The following is a 22,758-nucleotide window of genomic DNA, read 5'->3' as shown; positions in this document are numbered from 1 at the left end:
CCCTAAAATGACTATAATTTAACTGGATATGTAGATCATCATTATTAACCATGTTTGACAGTTTTGAAATGCAATAATACCATTATATAGAGCATAATGCTCTTACACCAATAATGCTGGCAAAGCATCAGTTTGTAGTCTGCAAAATCTGGAATGCAAAAGGTAGCTTATCCATGTACTAGAGCAAGAGTAGGAAACCTTTGTCACTCCAGATGTTGTGGACTACATCTCCCCTGATGCTTTACCAGCATTTTGGTTGTTAGAGCATTATGAGAGATGTAGTGCACACCATCTGGAGAGCCCAAAGTAGCCTACCCCTGAACTAGAGCAATGTTTCCTAATCCAGTCTTGAAGGGAGCAGACACAGAGCAGAATAGGGACTGTTACCCCTACATAGGGTCACTTGGCAGGTATGGATTGACAGCTGTCCTCAAAGCCCATGATTAGTGATGTACCGAACTGTTCGCCGGCGAATAGTTCCCGGCGAACATAGCATGTTCGCGTCCGCCACCGCGGGCGAACACATGCGGTGTTCGGTCCGCCCCCTATTCGTCATCATTGAGTAAACTTTGACCCTTTACCTCACAGTCAGCAGACACATTACAGCCAATCAGCAGCACATCCTCCCTAGCAGACCCTCCCACCTACTGGACAGCATCCATTTTAGATTAATTCGGAAGCTGCAACCATTTTTTTTTTCTTTTCAATTTTTTTTTTTTTTTTTAGTGCATATAAATGTTACAAGTAGATACTACCCCCAGACACTCTGTGTTACTGCATATACTCCCTCCAGACACCCTGTGTTACTGCAGATACTCCCCCCAGACACTCTGTGTTACTGCAGATACTCCCTCCAGACACTGACACAGAGCAGAATAGGGACTGTTCCCCCTACATAGGGTCACTTGGCAGATATGGATTGACACCTATCCTAAGGATCCCTGATAAACACTGACACGGAGCCCTCCATGGGTGAAGATGGATTAATTTTTTTTTGTGCTCGGGTTTTTTATTTTATTTTTAAGTTCGACGGGTATGAAGGCCTTTATATTTGGCCTTTTTTGGGGCTAAAAAAATGAAGATTTTAGAAGAAGAAGACGTTGAATAGTAAGTTGAATTTTACTTTAGCTTTTAGCCAGTAATGTTCTAAGGGAAGGCTCTGAATTACCACTAGCCATTGGTGAAAATGCTTGTGAGTAGAAATTCGCCCCTGATGAGCATGACATAGATCCTTCAGACTTACAGTGACAAAGACAAAGATAGGAAAATTTGCAATTGTTTGTAAAATAGAATTCCCACCCTGACTGGTTATATTTCTTTGATTTGGATAGAGGTTTAATGCTTGATAGACAATGAATAGCCCTGCTGACCCTAAAATGACTATAATTTAACTGGATATGTAGATCATCATTATTAACCATGTTTGACAGTTTTGAAATGCAATAAAACCATTATATAGAGCATAATGCTCTTACACCAATAATGCTGGCAAAGCATCAGTTTGTAGTCTGCAAAATCTGGAATGCAAAAGGTAGCTTATCCATGTACTAGAGCAAGAGTAGGAAACCTTTGTCACTCCAGATGTTGTGGACTACATCTCCCCTGATGCTTTACCAGCATTTTGGTTGTTAGAGCATTATGAGAGATGTAGTGCACACCATCTGGAGAGCCCAAAGTAGCCTACCCCTGAACTAGAGCAATGTTTCCTAATCCAGTCTTGAAGGGATACTATTGCTCCAGGTTTTGTCAGTGTTCTACTGGAGCAGAATTGGGAAATACTTAAATTCAGGACTGTTGGTGTCCCTTTAGTACTGGGTTGGAAACCATTCACCTAGACCACAATAAGTAATTTTTAATCCATACAATACCTCCTGAAGTTTCATGCACTGTAAAAGTGTATGTAGCAGAATCAAACACTGGGTTGAAATCATTTACTGGAGTCACAGATACTATTATAGTAGTGGTTACTGGAATAAATAAAAACAATGCGTTATAGACACATTAAAAGAAAATTAAACAAATATACATTTATGTTTGCAGTTATACTTTTTATCTATTTTATTCATGCCCTGATTTGGAAGGGATTTCAAAACAAGGTAACTGGAAAAAATCTATTGTCACATTATTTAGAAAGAAAATATTTAGATTTGCTAATTTTTAACTCATAATAGTACCAATTTCCACTCAATTATATCTTTAATTCTTGTAATTCTAGATTTAGGCCAAGTTTGTCTCTACTCCATTTGGGCCGACACCACAGTTATTTTATCAGTACTAGTGTTGTCGCGAACCCGAAATTTTCGGTTCGCGAACGGCGAACGCGAACTTCCGCAAATGTTCGCGAACCGGCGAACCGCGCGAACCGCCATTGACTTCAATGGGCAGGCGAATTTTAAAACCAACAGGGACTCTTTCTGGCCACAAAAGTGATGGAAAAGTTGTTTCAAGGGGACTAACACCTGGACTGTGGCATGCCGGAGGGGGATCCATGGCAAAACTCCCATGGAAAATTGCACAGTAGATGCAGAGTCTGCTTTTAATCCATAAAGGGCAGAAATCACCTAACATTGACACCTGTCCTCAAAGCCCCTGATACACACTGACACAGAGCAGAATAGAGACTGTTCCCCGTCCTCAGAGACCATGATACACACTGACACAGAGCAGAATAGAGACTGTTACCCCTACATAGGGTCACTTGTCAGATATGGCGGGGTCGTGGGAGGGGGAGGATGACTTTCACCTCTTCCCCTGTTACATTCCCGTTGTGCTGTGACATCACCCTTATACGCTGTGTAAAGCATACTATTTAATGTGATCAGCATGGCCACTTGAGTTTTTATAGTTTTCACGCTGCTTGTAGTTTATATATGGTTCACAAAAATCAAACAAACGATAAAGTAAACATGTAAGGATTCAGAATATTCTTTCAAACCCTTACACATTGTGTGTACGTATTTTTTGTCTTAAGTTTGTGGCTTTAAAGAGGTTTACGTTGTTTCTATGATGTGCATAACATGTTCTTGTAAATGTTTGTTAAATTTTTCCTGGAATTGTAATTTTTGAATCTGAATAAAGATAGTCAAATCCCTGATACACACTGACACAGAGCAGAATAGGGACTGTTCCCCCTACATAGGGTCACTTGGCAGATATGGATTGACACCTATCCTAATGATCCCTGATACACACTGACACAGAGCAGAATAGAGACTGTTCCCCCTACATAGGGTCACTTGGCAGATATGGATTGACACCTGTCCTCAAAACCCCTGATACACACTGACACAGAGCAGAATAGAGACTGTTCCCTGTCCACAGAGACCATGATACACACTGACACAGAGCAGAATAGAGACTGTTCACCGTCCACAGAGACCATGATACACACTGACACAGAGCAGAATAGAGACTGTCCCCCCTACATAGGGTCACTTGGCAGGTATGGATTGACACCTGTCCTCAAAGCCCCTGATACACACTGACACAGAGCAGAATAGAGACTGTTCCCTGTCCACAGAGTCCATGATACACACTGATACAGAGCAGAATAGAGACTGTTCCCCGTCCACAGAGACCATGATACACACTGACACAGAGCAGAATAGGGACTGTTACCCCTACATAGGGTCACTTGGCAGGTATGGATTGACAGCTGTCCTCAAAGCCCATGATTAGTGATGTACCGAACTGTTCGCCGGCGAATAGTTCCCGGCGAACATAGCATGTTCGCGTCCGCCACCGCGGGCGAACACATGCGGTGTTCGGTCCGCCCCCTATTCGTCATCATTGAGTAAACTTTGACCCTTTACCTCACAGTCAGCAGACACATTACAGCCAATCAGCAGCACACCCTCCCTAGCAGACCCTCCCACCTACTGGACAGCATCCATTTTAGATTAATTCGGAAGCTGCAACCATTTTTTTTTTCTTTTCAATTTTTTTTTTTTTTTTTTAGTGCATATAAATGTTACAAGTAGATACTACCCCCAGACACTCTGTGTTACTGCATATACTCCCTCCAGACACCCTGTGTTACTGCAGATACTCCCCCCAGACACTCTGTGTTACTGCAGATACTCCCTCCAGACACTGACACAGAGCAGAATAGGGACTGTTCCCCCTACATAGGGTCACTTGGCAGATATGGATTGACACCTATCCTAAGGATCCCTGATAAACACTGACACGGAGCCCTCCATGGGTGAAGATGGATTAATTTTTTTTTGTGCTCGGGTTTTTTATTTTATTTTTAAGTTCGACGGGTATGAAGGCCTTTATATTTGGCCTTTTTTGGGGCTAAAAAAATTAAGATTTTAGAAGAAGAAGACGTTGAATAGTAAGTTGAATTTTACTTTACAGGGTAGTAATTTTATTCCCCCTTCACTATTTTTTAGGGTGAGGGGGGTAGGTAGGGGCTTTTTTATTTGGTTGTGTGACTAGGGGCTTGGGGACACACACTGCATACACACTATACACACACTGCACACACTATACACACACTACACACAATATACACACACTATACACACAATATACACACACACTGTACACACTATACACACACTGTACACACTATGCACACACACACTACACACACTGCATACACACACTACACACACTGCATACACACTGCACACACTATACACACTGCACACACTATACACACACTGCACACTCTATACACACACTATACACACACTGCATACACTATACACACTCTACACACACTGCATACACACTGCACACACTGCATACACTATACACACACTGCACACACTATACACACACTGCACACACTATACACACACTGCATACACTATACACACACTGCATACACACTATACACACACTGCATACACACTATACACACACTGCACACACTATACACACTATACACACACTACACACACTACACACACACACTGCATTCACTATGCACACACTATACACACACACTACATACACACTGCACACACTGCACACATTATACACACACTACACACACTATACACACAATATACACACACTGTACACACTATGCACACACTGCACACACTGCATACACTATGCACACACTATACACACACACTACACACACTGCATACACACACTATACACACTCTATACACACACTGCACACACTATACACACTATACACACACACTATACACACTCACTATACACACAATATACACACACTTTACACACTATACACACACTGCATAAACATAAATAAAAAAAAAATTGCAGCTGTTTTTTACATTTCAAAGTTGGGGAGGGGGGTGCCAAATAAAGGATCCGCCCCGGGTGCCAAATGCTCCAGGTACGCCCCTGTATAGAGGGGAGCCATGTTACTCTGTATATAGAGAGGAGCCATGTTTACACTGCATATAGAGGGGAGCCATGTTACTCTGTATATAGAGGGGAGCCATGTTACACTATATACAGTGGAAACATGGCTCCCTCTATATACAGAGTAACATGGCTCCCTCTATATACAGAGGGGAGCCATGTTTACACGGTATATAGAGGGAAGCCATGTTATTCTGTATATAGAGGGAGCCATGTTTGCACGGTATATAGAGGGAAGCCATGTTACTCTATATATAGAGGGGAGCCATGTTACACTGTATATAGAGGGGGCCATGTTACTCTGTATATAGAGGGAGCCATGTTTACACTGTATATAGAGGGGAGCCATGTTTACACAGTATACAGAGGGAGCCATGTTACTCTGTATATAGAGGGAGCCATGTTTACTCTGTATATAGAGGACTGTTTGCGGTGCGTTAAACGGGGAGTTTGGTCTGTCACTGTGAAGCGGGCGTAACCCTTACACTACCTGATCGATACAACATCATACCTGATGTTTTAAATTGTTTATTCCAAACAATTTAGGAATGTTAGGTGATTTATGCCCTTTATGGATTAAAAGCAGACTCTGCATCAACTGTGTAATTTTCCATGGGAGTTTTGCCATGGATCCCCCTCCGGCATGCCACAGTCCAGGTGTTAGTCCCCTTGAAACAACTTTTCCATCACTTTTGTGGCCAGAAAGAGTCCCTGTTGGTTTTAAAATTCGCCTGCCCATTGAAGTCAATGGCGGTTCGCGCGGTTCGCCGGTTCGCGAACATTTGAGGAAGTTCGCGTTCGCCATTCGCGAACCGAAAATTTTGGGTTTGCGACAACACTACCCATGATACACACTGGGGGGAGCTACTGTCCTCCCCAACCCATGCGCGGTGGGTGGGGGCCATAAATCACAATGGGGGGGCCTTCTTTCCTCCCCCCCGGCCCCATCCCTGCGCGGTGGGTGGGGGGCATAAATCACAATGGGACGGACCTACTGATAGGAGTGGAGTATTGTTCATATCAGTTTAATACCTTCCGCGTCTCCTATCAGTGGACGTGTATATGGCAGCCATTTTAGGAACCGCACACCTGGGACCCGAGCAAGGTCACCTCGTTCAAGCTGCTCTGGTTCCTTGATGAGCCAGCTGCCCGTGAGTTAACATGTCCCGTGGAGAAGCACTCTGTCCTGTAAAGCCTCACCACAAAAAAATTAAATAAATAACAGCACTCGGAGTGGTGAGTTTAGTAAATGTTCATATCAGTTTAATACCTTCCGCGTCTCCTATCAGTGGACGTGTATATGGCAGCCATTTTAGGAACCGCACACCTGGGACCCGAGCAAGGTCACCTCTTTCAACAGGCGACATGATTTGGCCCTGTAAAACTATCCTGGATATTCTCTACAATTTCTATGGATATGGCATTAATTTATGTAACAGGGAGATGGAAGAAGATGCTTGGTCGGTCCTCTTACTTGAAATTTGTGGCACTGCGCGGGCAAGCTAATGTGCCACCAGATAGGAGTGGTGAGTTTAGTATTGTTCATATCAGTTTAATACCTTCCGCGTCTCCTATCAGTGGACGTGTAAATGGCAGAGATTTTTAATTGTTGAATCACCTCCCCTTTTTAGGCCAAGGTGGGAAGATGCTTAGACCACTGGTATATTGGTGCCATCTTGGAGGATTTTTTTTTGGTTTGGTTTTTGAAGCCACAGTGCTGCACCAGTGGGCCTAAAAATTAGGCATGTACACATGCCTGAAAAATTTGGTATTGTTGCAGCCGCTGCTGTAGCAGCGGCCAGAAAAATTGATGTTTGTTTCACAGGCAGAAAGTGCCCTAAAACATGGCGGCTTGAACCCTAGTTGGTGGCGGATAAGTCACGCAAGTCAAACGTCATTCAGAGCTAAAATACAGCAGCGTGTGGACCATTTTTAGCCCAAGGCAGCTCATCTCATCAGGCCTTTTTTAATCGAATGTATCGCCCAGTGTCAGTCCCTTTGGGATCCATCCCTCATTCATCTTAATAAAGGTGAGGTAATCTAGACTTTTTTGACCTAGGCGACTTCTCTTCTCAGTGACAATACCTCCTGCTGCACTGAAGGTCCTTTCTGACAGGACACTTGAAGCGGGGCAGGCCAGAAGTTCTATCGCAAATTGGGATAGCTCAGGCCACAGGTCAAGCCTGCACACCCAGTAGTAAAGGGGTTCATCGCTCCTCAGAGTGTCGATATCTGCAGTTAAGGCAAGGTAGTCTGCTACCTGTCGGTCGAGTCGCTCTCTGAGGGTGGATCCCGAAGGGCTGTGGCGATGCATAGGACTTAAAAAGGTCCGCATGTCCTCCATCAACAACACGTCTTTAAAGCGTCCTGTCCTTGCCGGCGTGGTCGTGGGAGGAGGAGGAGGAGGATGACTTCCACCTCTCCCCCTGTTAGTTCCCGTTGTGCTGTGACATCACCCTTATACGCTGTGTAAAGCATACTTTTTAATTTATTTTGCAAATGCTGCATCCTTTCCGACTTGTTGTAATTCGGTAACATTTCCGCCACTTTCTGCTTATACCGGGGGTCTAGTAGCGTGGACACCCAGTACAGGTCGTTCTCCTCCAGCCTTTTTATACGAGGGTCCCTCAACAGGCAGGACAGCATGAAAGACCCCATTTGCACAAGGTTGGATGCCGAGCTACTCATTTCCCGTTCCTCCTCCTCACTGATGTCATTGAAGGTATGTTCTTCCCCCCAGCCACGTACAACACCACGGGTACCAGATACGTGACAACGAGCACCCTGGGATGCCTGTTGTGTTTGGTCTTGCTCCTCCTCCTCCTCCTCAAAGCTACAATCCTCCTCTGACTCCTCTTCTTCACAATCCTCTTCCAGCGTTGCCGCAGGTCCAGCAAGCGATGCTGATAAGGCTGTTTCTGGTGGTGATGGTGACCACAACTCTTCCTCTTCCTCTTCACGCTCATCTACAGCCTGATCCAGCACTCTTCGCAGGGCACGCTCCAGGAAGAAAACAAATGGTATGATGTCGCTGATGGTGCCTTCGTTGTGACTGACTAGGTTTGTCACCTCCTCAAAAGGACGCATGAGCCTACAGGCATTGCGCATGAGCGTCCAGTAACGTGGCAAAAAAATTCCCAGCTCCCCAGAGGCTGTCCTAGCACCCCGGTCATACAAATATTCATTAACAGCTTTTTCTTGTTGGAGCATTAGGAGTGTTGAATTCCAACGTGTAGGGCTGTCGCAAATCAAGCGCCTCACTGGCATGTTGTTTCGCCGCTGGATATCGGCAAAGTGAGCCATGGCCGTGTAGGAACGCCTGAAATGGCCACACACCTTCCTGGCCTGCTTCAGGACGTCCTGTAAGCCTGTGTACTTATGCACAAAGCGTTGTACGATCAGATTACACACATGTGTCAACTTGCCCAACTTCAATGCCGCTATCAAATTTTTTCCGTTGTCACACACCACTTTGCCGATATCCAGTTGCTGCGGAGTCAGCCACTTTTCCACCTGTGCATTCAGGGCGGACAGGAGTGCTTGTCCGGTGTGACTCTCTGCTTTCAAGCAAGTCAAACCCAAGACGGCGTGACACTGCCGTATCCGGGATGTGGAATAGTACCTGGGGAGCTGGGGGGGTGCCGTTGATGTGGAGCAAGACGCAGCAGCACAAGAGGACTCAGCCGAGGAGGTTATGGAAGAGGATGGAGTAGGAGAAGTAGTGGAGGTGGCAGCAGGACTGCCTGCAATTCGTGGCGGTGTCACCAACTCCTCTGCAATGCCACGCATTCCTTGCTTGTCAGCCGTCAGCAGGTTTACCCAATGCGCAGTGTAGGTGATATACCTGCCCTGACCATGCTTTGCAGACCAGGTATCAGTGGTCAGATGGACCCTTGCCCCAACACTGTGTGCCAGACATGCCATGACTTCCTTTTGCACAATCGAATACAAGTTGGGGATTGCCTTTTGTGAAAAGAAATTCCGTCCGGGTACCTTCCACTGCGGTGTCCCAATAGCTACAAATTTTTTGAACGCCTCAGACTCAACCAGATTGTATGGTAAAAGCTGGCGGGCTAATAGTTCGGACAAGCCAGCTGTCAGACGCTGGGCAAGGGGGTGACTTGGTGACATTGGCTTCTTACGCTCAAACATGTCCTTGACAGACACATGACTGTGGGCAGATGAGCGCGAACTGCTCAAGGCGGGAGACGGAGTGGCGGATGGTTGAGAGGGGGCAAGAAGGACAGCAGTGGTTGACGTGACTGAAGATGCTAGACCAGGAGGAGGATGGCGACTTAGAGTAGGCGTACTGCTTGTACTCATGTGTTGATCCCATAGGCGTTTGTGATGTGAGATCATGTGCCTACGCAAAGCAGTTGTACCTAGGTGGGTGTTGGACCTCCCATGACTCAGTTTCCTTTGGCACAGGTTGCAAATGGCATCGCTGTTGTCCGAGGCAGACACACACAAAAATGCCACACTGCTGAGCTCTGCAATGACGGCATTCTGGTGGTGGACACAGCATGCGTTGATTGGCGTGCTGTCGGGCTGACCCCGGGTGCCAATGCATCCTGTCTGACTGTGCCACTAGCTCCTTGCGACGACCCCCCCCCCCTGCTTCCAACTCGTCTCCTCCTCCTCTCTGTCTCCCCATCTGAACTTTCGCCCTGTTCTTCTTCTTGCCGAGCGGGCACCCACGTGACATCCATGGACGCATCGTCATCATCAACCGCTTCGCTTGTATCTGACAACTCAGAAAAGGAAGCAGCAGCGGGTACAACATCATCATCATCACACCGTACCTCCATGTGTTTAATGCTGCCTGCCTGAGACATATCCCTGTTATCTACATCCTCTAGCAATAATGGTTGCGCATCACTCATTTCTTCAAACGGGTGTGTGAATAACTCCTCTGACATACCAAGTAAAGCGGCTGTGGTGCTAGTTTTGGTGGTGGCGGCAGGCGGGTGAGTGGTATCTTCAGAGGTGCCTGAAGCTAAGCTGGAGGAGGATGGTGCGTCAAGGTTCCGAGCGGAGGCTGTACAAGATTGGGTGTCCTGTGTTAGCCAGTCAACTATGTCCTTAGAACTTTTCAAGTTCAGGGTACGTGGCTTCTGAAAACTGGGCATTATTCTAGGGCAAAAGGGAATCACAGCACCACGACCACGACGGCCCCTGCGGGGTGGCCTGCCTCTGCCTGTCATTTTTTGGGGGATTAGTGGTACTATGCGTGCAAGCTACTGTGAGACCAGATATGATTGGCAATGTGAACTGTAACAGTTCTGCAGAGCACACGCTGTAGGCCTTACACACCCGCTTGAAGACAAGTAACTGCTATTCAATCTATAACAGTGAAAAAAAATGTTGGTTTTAAAAGCACGCTATAGAGACACCAGATATGAGTGGCAACTGTCAAAGTACGCTGGCAGGGTTGTGCAGGGCACACGCTGAAGGAAGGCCTGACAGAGCCGCTTGAAGGACACTGACTGGCTGCTATTAGCTTACACTAGAAACCTTTTTTCTTTGTAAAAGCACGCTATAGAGACACCAGATATGATTGGCAATGTGCACTGGAACAGTTCTGGAGAGCACACGCTGAAGGAAGGACTGACAGAGCCGCTTGAAGGACACTGACTGGCTGCTATTAGCTTACACTAGAAACCTTTTTTCTTTGTAAAAGCACGCTATAGAGACACCAGATATGATTGGCAATGTGCACTTGAACAGTTCTGCAGAGCACACACTGTAGGACCGACACACCCGCTTGAAGACAAGTAACTGCTATTCAATCTATAACAGTGAAAAAAAAAATTTGGTTTTAAAAGCACGCTATAGAGACACCAGATATGATTGGCAATGTGCACTGGAACAGTTCTGGAGAGCACACGCTGAAGGAAGGACTGACAGAGCCGCTTGAAGGACACTGACTGGCTGCTATTAGCTTACACTAGAAACCTTTTTTTATGTAAAAGCACGCTATAGAGACACCAGATATGATTGGCCATGTGCACTTGAACAGTTCTGCAGAGCACACACTGTAGGCCTGACACACCCGCTTGAAGACAAGTAACTGCTATTCAATCTATAACAGTGAAAAAAAAAATTTGGTTTTAAAAGCACGCTATAGAGACACCAGATATGATTGGCAATGTGCACTGGAACAGTTCTGGAGAGCACACGCTGAAGGAAGGACTGATAGAGCCGCTTGAAGGACACTGACTGGCTGCTATTAGCTTACACTAGAAACCTTTTTTCTTTGTAAAAGCACGCTATAGAGACACCAGATATGATTGGCAATGTGCACTTGAACAGTTCTGCAGAGCACACACTGTAGGCCTGACACACCCGCTTGAAGACAAGTAACTGCTATTCAATCTATAACAGTGAAAAGAAAATTTTGGTTTTAAAAGCACGCTATAGAGACACCAGATATGATTGGCAATGTGCACTGGAACAGTTCTGGAGAGCAAACGCTGAAGGAAGGACTGACAGAGCCGCTTGAAGGACACTGACTGGCTGCTATTAGCTTACACTAGAAACCTTTTTTCTTTGTAAAAGCATGCTATAGAGACACCAGATATGATTGGCAACTGTCAAAGCACGCTGGCACAGGTCTGCAGAGCACACGCTGAAGGAAGGACTGACAGAGCCGCTTGAAGGACACTGACTGGCTGCTATTAGCTTACACTAGAAACCTTTTTTCTTTGTAAAAGCACGCTATAGAGACACCAGATATGATTGGCAACTGTCAAAGCACACTGGCACAGGTCTGCAGAGCACACGCTGAAGGAAGGCCTGACAGAGCCACTTGAAGGACACTGACTGGCTGCTATTAGCTTACACTGGAAACTTTTTTTCTTTGTAAAAGCACGCTATAGAGACACCAGATATGAGTGGCAACTGTCAAAGTACGCTGGCAGGGTTGTGCAGGGCACACGCTGAAGGAAGGCCTGACAGAGCCGCTTGAAGGACACTGACTGGCTGCTATTAGCTTACACTGGAAGCCTTTTTTCTTTGTAAAAGCACGCTAAAGAGACACCAGATATGATTGGCAACTGTCAAAGCACGCTGGCACAGGTCTGCAGAGCACACGCTGAAGTAGGCCTGACACCCAGACGCTTGCAGACAACTAACTGCTCTTCTATTACAGTGAAAAAAAATTATTTCTTTTAAATCTAAAGCTTAACCTATTGTAAAAACAGATATGAGTGGTGGCACTGACTGTGCAAATGGGCAAGGCATCCAACCTGACACAGAAGCTGGCAGGCAGGCAACTGCTCTTCTATTACAGTGAAAAAAAAATATTTATTTTAAATGTAAAGCTTAACCTATTGTTAAAACAGATATGAGTGGTGGCACTGACTGTGCAAATGGGCAAGGCATCCAACCTGACACAGAAGCTGGCAGGCAGGCAACTGCTCTTCTATTACAGTGAAAAAAAAATTATTTCTTTTAAATGTAAAGCTTAACCTATTGTTAAAACAGATATGAGGGGTGGCACTGACTGTGCAAATGGACAAGGCATCCAACCTGACACAGAAGCTGGCAGGCAGGCAACTGCTCTTCTATTACAGTGAAAAAAAATTATTTCTTTTAAATGTAAAGCTTAACCTATTGTAAAAACAGATATGAGTGGTGGCACTGGGCAAGTAGGCACAGTATCCAATGTGAACCTCACACAGAAGCTGGCAGGCAGGCACCTGCAATTAAAAAAAAAGCAGCCTGATGTTCTAGCCCTAAAAAGGGCTTTTTGGGGTGCTGTCCTTACAGCAGAGATGAGATTAGTCCTTCAGTATTGTAGTGGACACTGAATACCCTAGCCTAGCTATCATTTCCCTATCTAATCAGCAGCAGCTAAACTTTCCCTCCTCTCACTAAGCATGCAGCTTCAGAATGAATCAAAAATGGATGCGGTGAGGGAGGTTGGAGGGTGTGGAAGGGAGGGAGTGCTGCTGATTGGCTGGAATGTGTCTGCTGACCAAGAGGCACAGGGTCAAAGTTTGCCCAATGATGACGAATAGGGGGCGGATCGAACTGCGCATGTGTCCGCCCGCCGCGGCGAACGCGAACACGCTAAGTTCACCGGGAACTGTTCGCCGGCGGACAGTTCGGTACATCACTAATCAGTACTAGTTTACAGCATAATAATTATACACTGTGCTTAGCAAGTTCATTGTTTTTGGTAAGTCAGTAAGCAACTGGTATTGAAGACATGAAGAAAAAGTGGGCAGATAACGTACAACAAACTGTAAACATATATAAAGAGAAAATTGGCCAGTAAAACAATAGAAAACGTAGAGCAAAACAAGTTGCAAGAGAGTACAGAGAACGGATAACAGCTTAATTAGCCTGCCCTTTGGTGGGCCCATGCTCATATCTCAATCTGGTTTTAGCTCATCTTGTGCTATTACAAAAAAAAAACAGGGCCATTTTGCATATCAGACTGATCCCACCCAAAATGGCAGAACAGATCCAAAATGCAGATTGTCTCTCTCTATGTGAGAGATCTAGCAACCCCAGATGATCGTTTCAACCTTGTTGGGCATCGTCAGTGAGGTATAGCCGATATCCTTCTGGGCACCGTGAGCAAGGGGTCCATGTCTGGATTGCCCTTTAAACTAAGTGAGAGCAAAAAACAAGTTGCAAGAGAGTGCTGAGGATGAACGCATTTATGCTTAATAAATAAATGAAAATAGAGAAAGACTGGCACCTTCTCACACATATCAGAACCTCTGCATATAATTAGCACTATAGCATGAAAACAACAACAAAAAAGTTAAATAGAATAGAACAGGAAACATTATGTGGCATCACCAGCGATCCAAATTGATAATAAACCCATTCTAGCTCTGGGTATGACACTCATGATGGAAATCAAAGTCCAAAGGTTGCTGAGCAGGAGAGAACCAAAGAGGAATCTTTTTACCAGCCCTAGGCCTTTATGCAAGTCACCATGTGCTACCATGTGACTGGTTTGCAGGGAAACAGGTTATCAAAGGCATTGATACAAGTAGCCATCCCCTGTGCTGGTGTTGAGGATGGTTACTGCAGTAGAGGAGCAGCTGCCATTGTAGGCCAACAGTGCCTATCCTATGCCAGGGAAGCCAGTGTTCCAATACTTAAAGAGGCTCACCATGCCAGTGGAGACCAGGGGAACCCGCACCAGTTATAAGAGGGAGAAATAAAGTTGGAAAAATGCTGAGAATGCACAAGACCAGGGAATCAATTACTTCTCCTGCCTTGCTAAGGCTAGCAGGCCACATGGTGATAAGCCATGCTAACACTGGATAATCCAGAAAGAAACTCAGTCCAAGTTTGGGCCAAACTGTCCACTCAGGGAAGACAAAAAAGGTTGCACTCCTAGTCCCCATAAATTGCAGAGAATGCCATACTGCATGTTTTTATAAAACATGTGAGGATCCCATTTTCAATACGTGATGCAAATTTGAGCAACTATTTTAAAATATGATATTATTGAGCTGGAAAGGCACATAGCCAGGCTACAAAATCAATAATAGGAATGGATGATTTTAGTTTTGATGAAAGGCAAGAAACTTGAATTTGTTAAATTTAGAACAGCTTATATATTTACAAGGGATATAAAAATATACAAATATAGTTCTACATTTTGTAATTGTCTCATGTATTATTAAATTTCTGCCTTTCATAATATTGTAAAGTGCTGCAGAATAAGTTGACGCTATATATATACCATTTATATTAATAACAGCTCTATAGTAACCTTCATTAACTTAACTATACAAAATATAAGGGAATATCAATTTATACTTGAATAACTAAAGAATGTAGATTTTGCCTTCAGAAGATTTCTTTATGATATAACAATAAAGTTGAAGAATTACTTGCCCAAGAGGTGTTTTTGACAAATTATATAAAAATGTAATAAAAGGTTTGGATGCTTCAAAAAAAAACAACATAATATTCAAAGATAAAATAGTTAAAAAGCTGACTGAAAATGTCATGAAGGATTCCATTTTATGGCACAATTGGGCATTACTTCAAATTGGGTCTATCAATATTTTTTGAATCAAAAACAAAATTAGTGATGCCTGGAAAACTGAACTTGATAAACTTTAAAATTTTCTCAAAATATATTATGGAAATATGTGGTAGACATGACAGTTAGTGTGCCCATGTTACTTGACTGTAAGAAAATATAGATTCAATTGGCAACTGGGAGAGTGTAAAATACTAAAGAGAGTTATTATTATCCCCATTCACTAGCAAGTGCTTTGTGATTTAAAAAACATTAGCATAATAATTTTTTGAAGCAAGGGATGCATAGCTAGCATATAAGCACATTATAACAAAACAATTCTGTGTATAGATTGCTTTGCAGACAAACTTAAAATTTAAATTTTGCAAATGTACACATTTTTTTTTACCTATTTGTTCATCCTTTATAAAAGTTTTTGAGAAATGAAAAGTTTTAGACAGTATACAGTGTCCTTTATCTTGCACTATTTCACACAATGTGTGTAATGCAAAAATGCAATTTTCTTCACATACACATGAATGTCACATGTGACAAAAATTTAAAAATGTAAAAATAATGTCACATACTGTAAATACAGTTCAATAATATATGTTTGAAATAAAGGTATTTGAAACTGTTATATCATTTTTTATCAATTCCTGGACTGTTAATGTAGAAAATGTAGTGAAATGGTATAGTCCATTCACTACTCCCTGCTTCTTGAATATAGTAATGATCTGACCTGTTGAAACTCCCTGTACTGTTTTAAAGCAGGGGGTGAGCTCACAGTTTAGCAGCTTTACAGAAATTATACCAGTGGCCAGTGACTTCTGGCAAACAAAAGTGTTCATCTACAAGCTGGTAAATATAACTAGAATATAAATGAGGGTGTGATAGACTGGATATCATACTGCAAAATAAATGAAAATAAAAACTTTTATACACAATGTTGAAGTTAACAAGAACATATACAGAAAACGTCTATAAGTGGAAAGGTCAACAGGAACATTTCTTTGGTGATCTTGGTGATTGCTTCTTTATTAAAACATTCTGCATAATTCACAAATGATTTTTCCCACGTCAAACCATTGTTTTCAGCAAAAACAAAAAGTAAAAAGACATTTAAAGTTAAGTATATGACATTGTAATGGTCCAGGTTTTAATATGTATTACCTGTATGTGTCAATTTAGGTGAATCTGAGACTGTTACCATCATTTCATAGGAAGTGACTGCATCTGTATCATAGTCCAACTCTTTATTTACCTATAGGAAATATTACAAACTATTAACTATTGCAAAAAGTGAAACAATTCAAATCTTAGTGATGCTATTAGAGAAACATATATATATATATATATATATATATATATATGTTTCTCTAATAGCATCACTAAGATTTGAATATCTTTATATATATATATATATATATATATATATATATATATATATATATGTTATTTTTATTGTTTAACACAAGGGCAAGGTTAACAGACACACACAGACACGCACATACAAAAACACACAAACATATTCCAAATTTAAATTTGAAATGAGAGATGTAAAGATCTAGTACTATAAACAAAAAACACATTACGTAACACCCAGGCATGAAAATCTGTTAAAGTGACATTATAAACATCAAAACCTGGATGAGCTCAGAAGAAGCCCCAGCACTTGATAACAAGGAGTATAAAGGTTTGCTTAGATATTTTTGTTAAAGGCACACTATAGGGTCAGGAACACAAACATGTGTTCCCGACCCTATAGTGTTAAAACCACCATCTAGCTCCCCTGGACCCCTCATGCCTCCATAAATATAGTAAAAATCTTACTGTATTCAAGCCTGAAACTGTAACTCTGCATGCTGTTAGACTGTTAGAAAAACAAGCAGTCTGCCGACATCTGCAGAAGTGGTAGCCTGATCCAATCACAATGCTTCCCCATAGGATTGGCTGAGACTGACAAAGAGGCAGATCAGGGGCAGAGACAGCATGATTCAAACACAGCCTGGGCCAATCAGCATCTCCTCATAGAGATGAATTTAATCAATTAATCTCTATAAGGAAAGTTCAGTGTCTGCATGCAGAGGGTGGAGACACTGAATGTTTGGATGCATTTTAGACAGCCATGACCCAGGAAGGATCTCTAACAGCCATATAAGGAGTGGCCAGTGAAGATATCACTAGGCTGAAAAGACAGTGTTTACAGCAAAAAGCCTGACGGTAATGATTCGACTCACCAGAACAAATTCAATAAGCTGTAGTGGTTATGGTACTACTCTTACCAAAATAAGGACAGCTCTTACCAAATGCTAACTTCTTGCTTTTAAAAAGTTAATTACATTTAATGAAACATAATGATAATTTTTAAATGTATGTTGATTTTTTTTTATCCTTTATTTTTGTTGTGCGAAAGTATACAGAAAGCTCCTGCAAAGCCACAACAGCAATGCATGAGTACAGATTAACAAAGAAATGCACACATATATTGAATTCAGAAATATACCACTATGTAACGTTACATGGCATTCGATATCATCACACCATTTTATCATGTAAGGCAAAAGGCATAACTGAGTGAACATGTCTATGTAGTGAAGAAACAAATAAGAAGCGAATAAAGGAGCCATTTCAGACATGGTATGTGTGAGGTAAGAGAAGGCAATGAGAAAACATGTAAAAAGAATTACATAATCTGAACTTGCCTATATGGTTTCCACTGAGTTGATCTACATGATTAGATTACTGCACAATCCTAGATCAGAGTAAAGGAAGTAATAAAAATGATAAAGAAGAAAAAACAAGGAAAGAACCAGCCATATTGCTAATATTGCAAATCAAACGATATGTGACATTGATCATACGATGGATCCGGTTTCTGCATCAGCCTATCCCCATAAGTGGCAAGGATGGGGTACATCTATGAGAGTTCATGTGAGTGTTCATAATGTAGTGCCGGAGCAGTATTACCCTTCAGCCCCAGGCCTGAATCATCCGTGGTCCACATACTTGGAGACATTCTGGTCTGGAGTCTCCAGATGGTGAGTTTCGCTGTCGGCGGTTGTTCTTCTGCCAGTGTGGTCGATGCTTTAAGGCTAAGCCTTGTGAGGCTCTCTTCCCAGGAAGACGGGATACAGGATAGGTAGGTAAGCCTTTGCGGGCAAGATTTGCCCTGAAGAGATTCTCTCCTCTCCTTCACGGTGCTGCTGTGCCGTTCTGCCCTAGTGTAGTCGCGGTAGCCATCAGGAGATTGCAGATTTCTGCACTTGGTATGTGGCTGCCGGTTGTGTGAACCTCGTCTGGGGATCAGCTCCCATTTGGGCTGAGGCCTAGGTGAGTGCTGTTTGTTCTCGGTGTTGCGTCTCCGTGCATGAGGCGCCTTCTGTGACTTTCCAGGTTTCCCTGCAGTCGGTGCTGTGCCATTAAAGGCCGGAAACTTGCCCAAGATATGTATGCTGAGGACGGTCCTTCGCTTCAGACCTACGTACTAGTGATGTCGCGAACATAAAATTTTCCGTTCGCAAATGGCGAACGCAAATTTTGGCAAATGTTCGCGAACGGGCGAACCGGGGGAACCGCCATAGACTTCAATGGGCAGGCGAATTTTAAAACCCCCAGGGACTCTTTCTGGCCACAATAGTGATGGAAAAGTTGTTTCAAGGGGACTAACACCTGGACTGTGGCATGCCGGAGGGGGATCCATGGCAAAACTCCCATGGAAAATTACATAGTTGATGCAGAGTCTGGTTTTAATCCATAAAGGGCATAAATCACCTAACATTCCTAAATTGTTTGGAATAACGTGATTTAAAACATCAGGTATGATGTTGTATCGATCAGGTAGTGTAAGGGTTACGCCCGCTTCACAGTGACAGACCAAACTCCCTGTTTAACGCACCGCAAACAACCGCAAACAGTCCATTTGCACAACCGCAAACTCCCCATTTGCACAAGGTTGGATACCAAGCTAGCCATGTCCCGTTCCTTGTCCTCACTGATATCATTGAAAGTCTCTTCCTCCACCCAGCCACGTACAACACAAAAGTCCCCGAAAGGTGACAACAAGCCCCTTGGGACGCCTGCTGTGTTTGGTCTTCCACCTCCTCAAAGCCACCTTCCTCCTCTGACTCCTCTTCTTCAGACTCCTCTCTCTGCATTGCCTCTCTCTGCATTATTATAAGGTGTGTTAAGTAGTACTATTCCTATCAGTTGGTCATCCTACTTCAAATTTGGGGCACTGCGCGTGTAATCTAATGTTCCACCAGATAGGAGTGGTGTGTTAAGTAGTCCCCCTCATCAGGCCTTTTTTAGTCGAATGTATTGCCTACTGTCAGTCCCTTCGGGATCCATCCCTCATTCATCTTAATAAAGGTGAGGTAATCTAGACTTTTTTGACCTAGGCGACTTCTCTTCTCAGTGACAATACCTCCTGCTGCACTGAAGGTCCTTTCTGACAGGACACTTGAAGCGGGGCAGGCCAGAAATTCTATTGCAAATTGGGATAGCTCAGGCCACAGGTCAAGCCTGCACACCCAGTAGTCAACGGGTTCATCGCTCCTCAGAGTGTCGATATCTGCAGTTAAGGTGAGGTAGTCTGCTACCTGTCGGTCGAGTCGTTCTCTGAGGGTGGACCCCGAAGGGCTGTGGCGATGCGTAGGACTTAAAAAGCTCTGCATGTCCTCTATCAACAACACGTCTGTACAGCGTCCTGTCCTTGCCGGCGTGGTCGTGGGAGGAGGAGGATTACTTTCACCTCTTCCCCTGTTAGATTCCCGTTGTGCTGTGACATCACCCTTATACACTGTGTAAAGCATACTTTTTAATTGATTTTGGAACTGCTGCATCCTTTCCGACTTGCGGTAATTTTGAACATTTCAGGCACTTTCTGCTTATACCGGGGGTCTAGTAGCGTGGACACCCAGTACAGGTCGTTCTCCTTCAGCTTTTTATTTTTATTAAAATTTGTATTTTATTGAATTTTATGCGCATGGGCAAATATTCACATCAGGGTATGGATGTTAAAAAAAAAACACATTTGTCATAACAATATACAGTATATTGGGCTATGTATTGGGCTCTATCCTGGGCAGTATATCATGCAGTGTATTGGGCATGGGGCGTTCTAAGTTGGACAGTCTGTGTAGACCTCAGTGAGGCTTAGACCCGGTGGTGCTTCCCTCTGGCATATGCCTGTGGTGCTGGCAAGTCTGACCGTGGTACAATGCCTGTGAAGAGTGAGCCCGTGTGTAGGGTGGGGATCGGGGTGGTGACAGGCAGTCAGAAATCAGGGCAGTCCCTGGGTTTTAGTCTCTGTTGGTGATTCGTGTGTACTCTGCTCTCTCGGCATTCCGATGTGCTCAGTCTGCGAATTCCCGGGTAGTCATTCTTGGGGTGGTTTCGCAGCTTGTCTTCCCCTGTTGCTCCCCTCTCTTCTCCTTTGCGGTTGTTCGTGCTCAACCTTGCTGGCGGGTGCTCTCCAGCCATACAGCATCCTAGTTTCTCTGGATCCTCATCCAAGGTAAGTGTGAGGGTTTTGCCTTCGTGTGGCACCATCAGGGTTCCATCAGCTCCCCAGCGGTACCTCACCGCGTTGTCTCTCAGTTTTTTTGCTATTAGGGCCAGCTTTCTTTTCTCTAGGAGTGCAGCAAAGGGGATGTCACTAAAGAACAGGATATTAGCTCCTTCAAATTTCGCGCTCCCCATCTCTCTGGATCGTGACATGATGGCTGCTCGTACGGCTGCGTCTCTGGTTACTATTATGGTGTCTCTGGGTGCAGCCTCTGGTGCCGTCGGGGTTTTTCTGACTCTAAAAGCCACAGTAATTATTGTAGGATCTGTTTGGCCCTGCAGGCCAATGGATGTAAGTAGCTTTTGGGTGTATGATAAGAGTGCGTCCCCTTTAACGGCCTCGGGTACCCCCCTCAAGCGTACATTGCGGTGTCTATGCCTGGCCTCTAGGGTCGCCACAGAGTGGTGTAGTCTTTGTACCTGCTGGGTCAAGCCGTCCAGAGTGTTTTCAGCGGCTAGTAGCCGGGTTTCCCGGGCATTGCCTGTTTCCTCCACCACTTGGAGCTTGTTTTGTAGTGCCCCCATTTCCTGCTTGATGTCTCGGAGGTCCGACTTCCAAATTTGTCTCATCTCCAGGAGCATGTGTTTAATGTCCCCCTTGGTTGCTGGGGACGAGTCTTCGTCGGAGTTAGCTTCCCGGTATAGGTCTCCCTGCCTCGGGGAGTTAGGTGATGCTTCCCTCTCCTCGTGGGAGTCTTCCGACGAGTCTGCTGTGTGGCCTTCCACGGGCGCCATTTTCGGTGGTGCTGGCGGGGCACGCCGCTCAAATGAGAGCCTAATGTCTCTTTGTGTGGTGATTTCAGGCGCTGGAAATTTGCGGTGCTTGCGCCCCATGTTGCCTCTGGTGGGGTGGGATTGTGGAGCCTCCTTCAGCTTTTTTATATGAGTGTGCCTCAATAGGCACGACAGCATGAAAGACCCCATTTGCACAAGGTCATGTCCCGTTCCTCATCCTCAGTGATCTCACTGAAGGTATGTTCTTCCCCCCAGCCACGTACAACAGCATGGGTACCAGATAGGTGACAACGAGCACCCAGGGATGCCTGTTGTGGTTGGTCTTCCTCCTCCTCCTCAAAGCCACATTCCTCCTCTGACTCCTCTTCCTCACAATCCTCTTCCAGCGTTGCCGCAGGTCCAGCAAGCGATGCTGATAAGGCTGTTTCTGGTCGTGATGGTGACCACAACTCTTTCTCTTCACACTCATCTACGGCCTGATCCAGCACTCTTCGCAGGGCACGCTCCAGGAAGAAAACAAATGGTATGATGTCGCTGATGGTGCCTTCGGTGCGACTGACTAGGTTTGTCACCTCCTCAAAAGGACACATGAGCCTACAGGCATTGCGCATGAGCGTCCAGTAATGTGGCAAAAAAATTCCCATCTCCGCAGAGGCTGTCCTAGCACCACGGTCATACAAATACTCGTTAACGGCTTTTTCTTGTTGGAGCAGGCGGTCGAACATTAGGAGTGTTCAATTCCAGACACGCCATTACTTCCTTTTGCACAATCGAGTACAGGTTGGGGGTGCCTTTTGTGCAAAGAAATTGCAGCCGGGTACCTTCCACTGCGGTGTCCCAATAGCTACAAATTTTTGGAATGCCTCAGACTCCACCAGCTTGTATGGTAAAAGCTGGCGGGCTAAGAGTTCAGACAAGCCAGCTGTCAGACGCTGGGCAAGGGGGTGACTTTGTGACATTGGCTTCTTACGCTCAAACATGTCCTTGACAGACACCTGACTGTGGGCAGATGAGCAGGAACTGCTCAAGGTGAGAGACGGAGTGGCGGATGGTTGAGAGGGGGCAAGGAGGACAGCAGTGGTTGACGTGGCTGAAGATGCTGG

The 22,758-nt window shown here is 44.5% G+C and overlaps 1 protein-coding gene across 1 annotated transcript in view; it reads right to left on the bottom strand.

Annotated features, from left to right (window-relative positions):
* Positions 1-22,758, bottom strand: part of LOC134568857 (cadherin-related family member 3-like) — a 90,219-nt gene that overhangs the window by 12,075 nt on the left and 55,386 nt on the right. The window contains exons 10-11 of the mRNA XM_063427548.1: positions 16,526-16,616; positions 1,869-1,967 (exon numbers count right to left, since the gene is read on the bottom strand). Of these exons, the coding sequence (XP_063283618.1) occupies positions 1,869-1,967; positions 16,526-16,616 (190 nt within the window). The remainder of the gene's footprint in view (positions 1-1,868; positions 1,968-16,525; positions 16,617-22,758) is intronic.

This window comes from Pelobates fuscus, chromosome 7 (assembly GCF_036172605.1).
Source record: "Pelobates fuscus isolate aPelFus1 chromosome 7, aPelFus1.pri, whole genome shotgun sequence".
Lineage (NCBI taxonomy): Eukaryota > Metazoa > Chordata > Amphibia > Anura > Pelobatidae > Pelobates > Pelobates fuscus.
The sequence above is the reverse complement of the archived record's forward strand: the minus strand, read 5'-3'. Positions and strand labels throughout refer to the sequence as shown.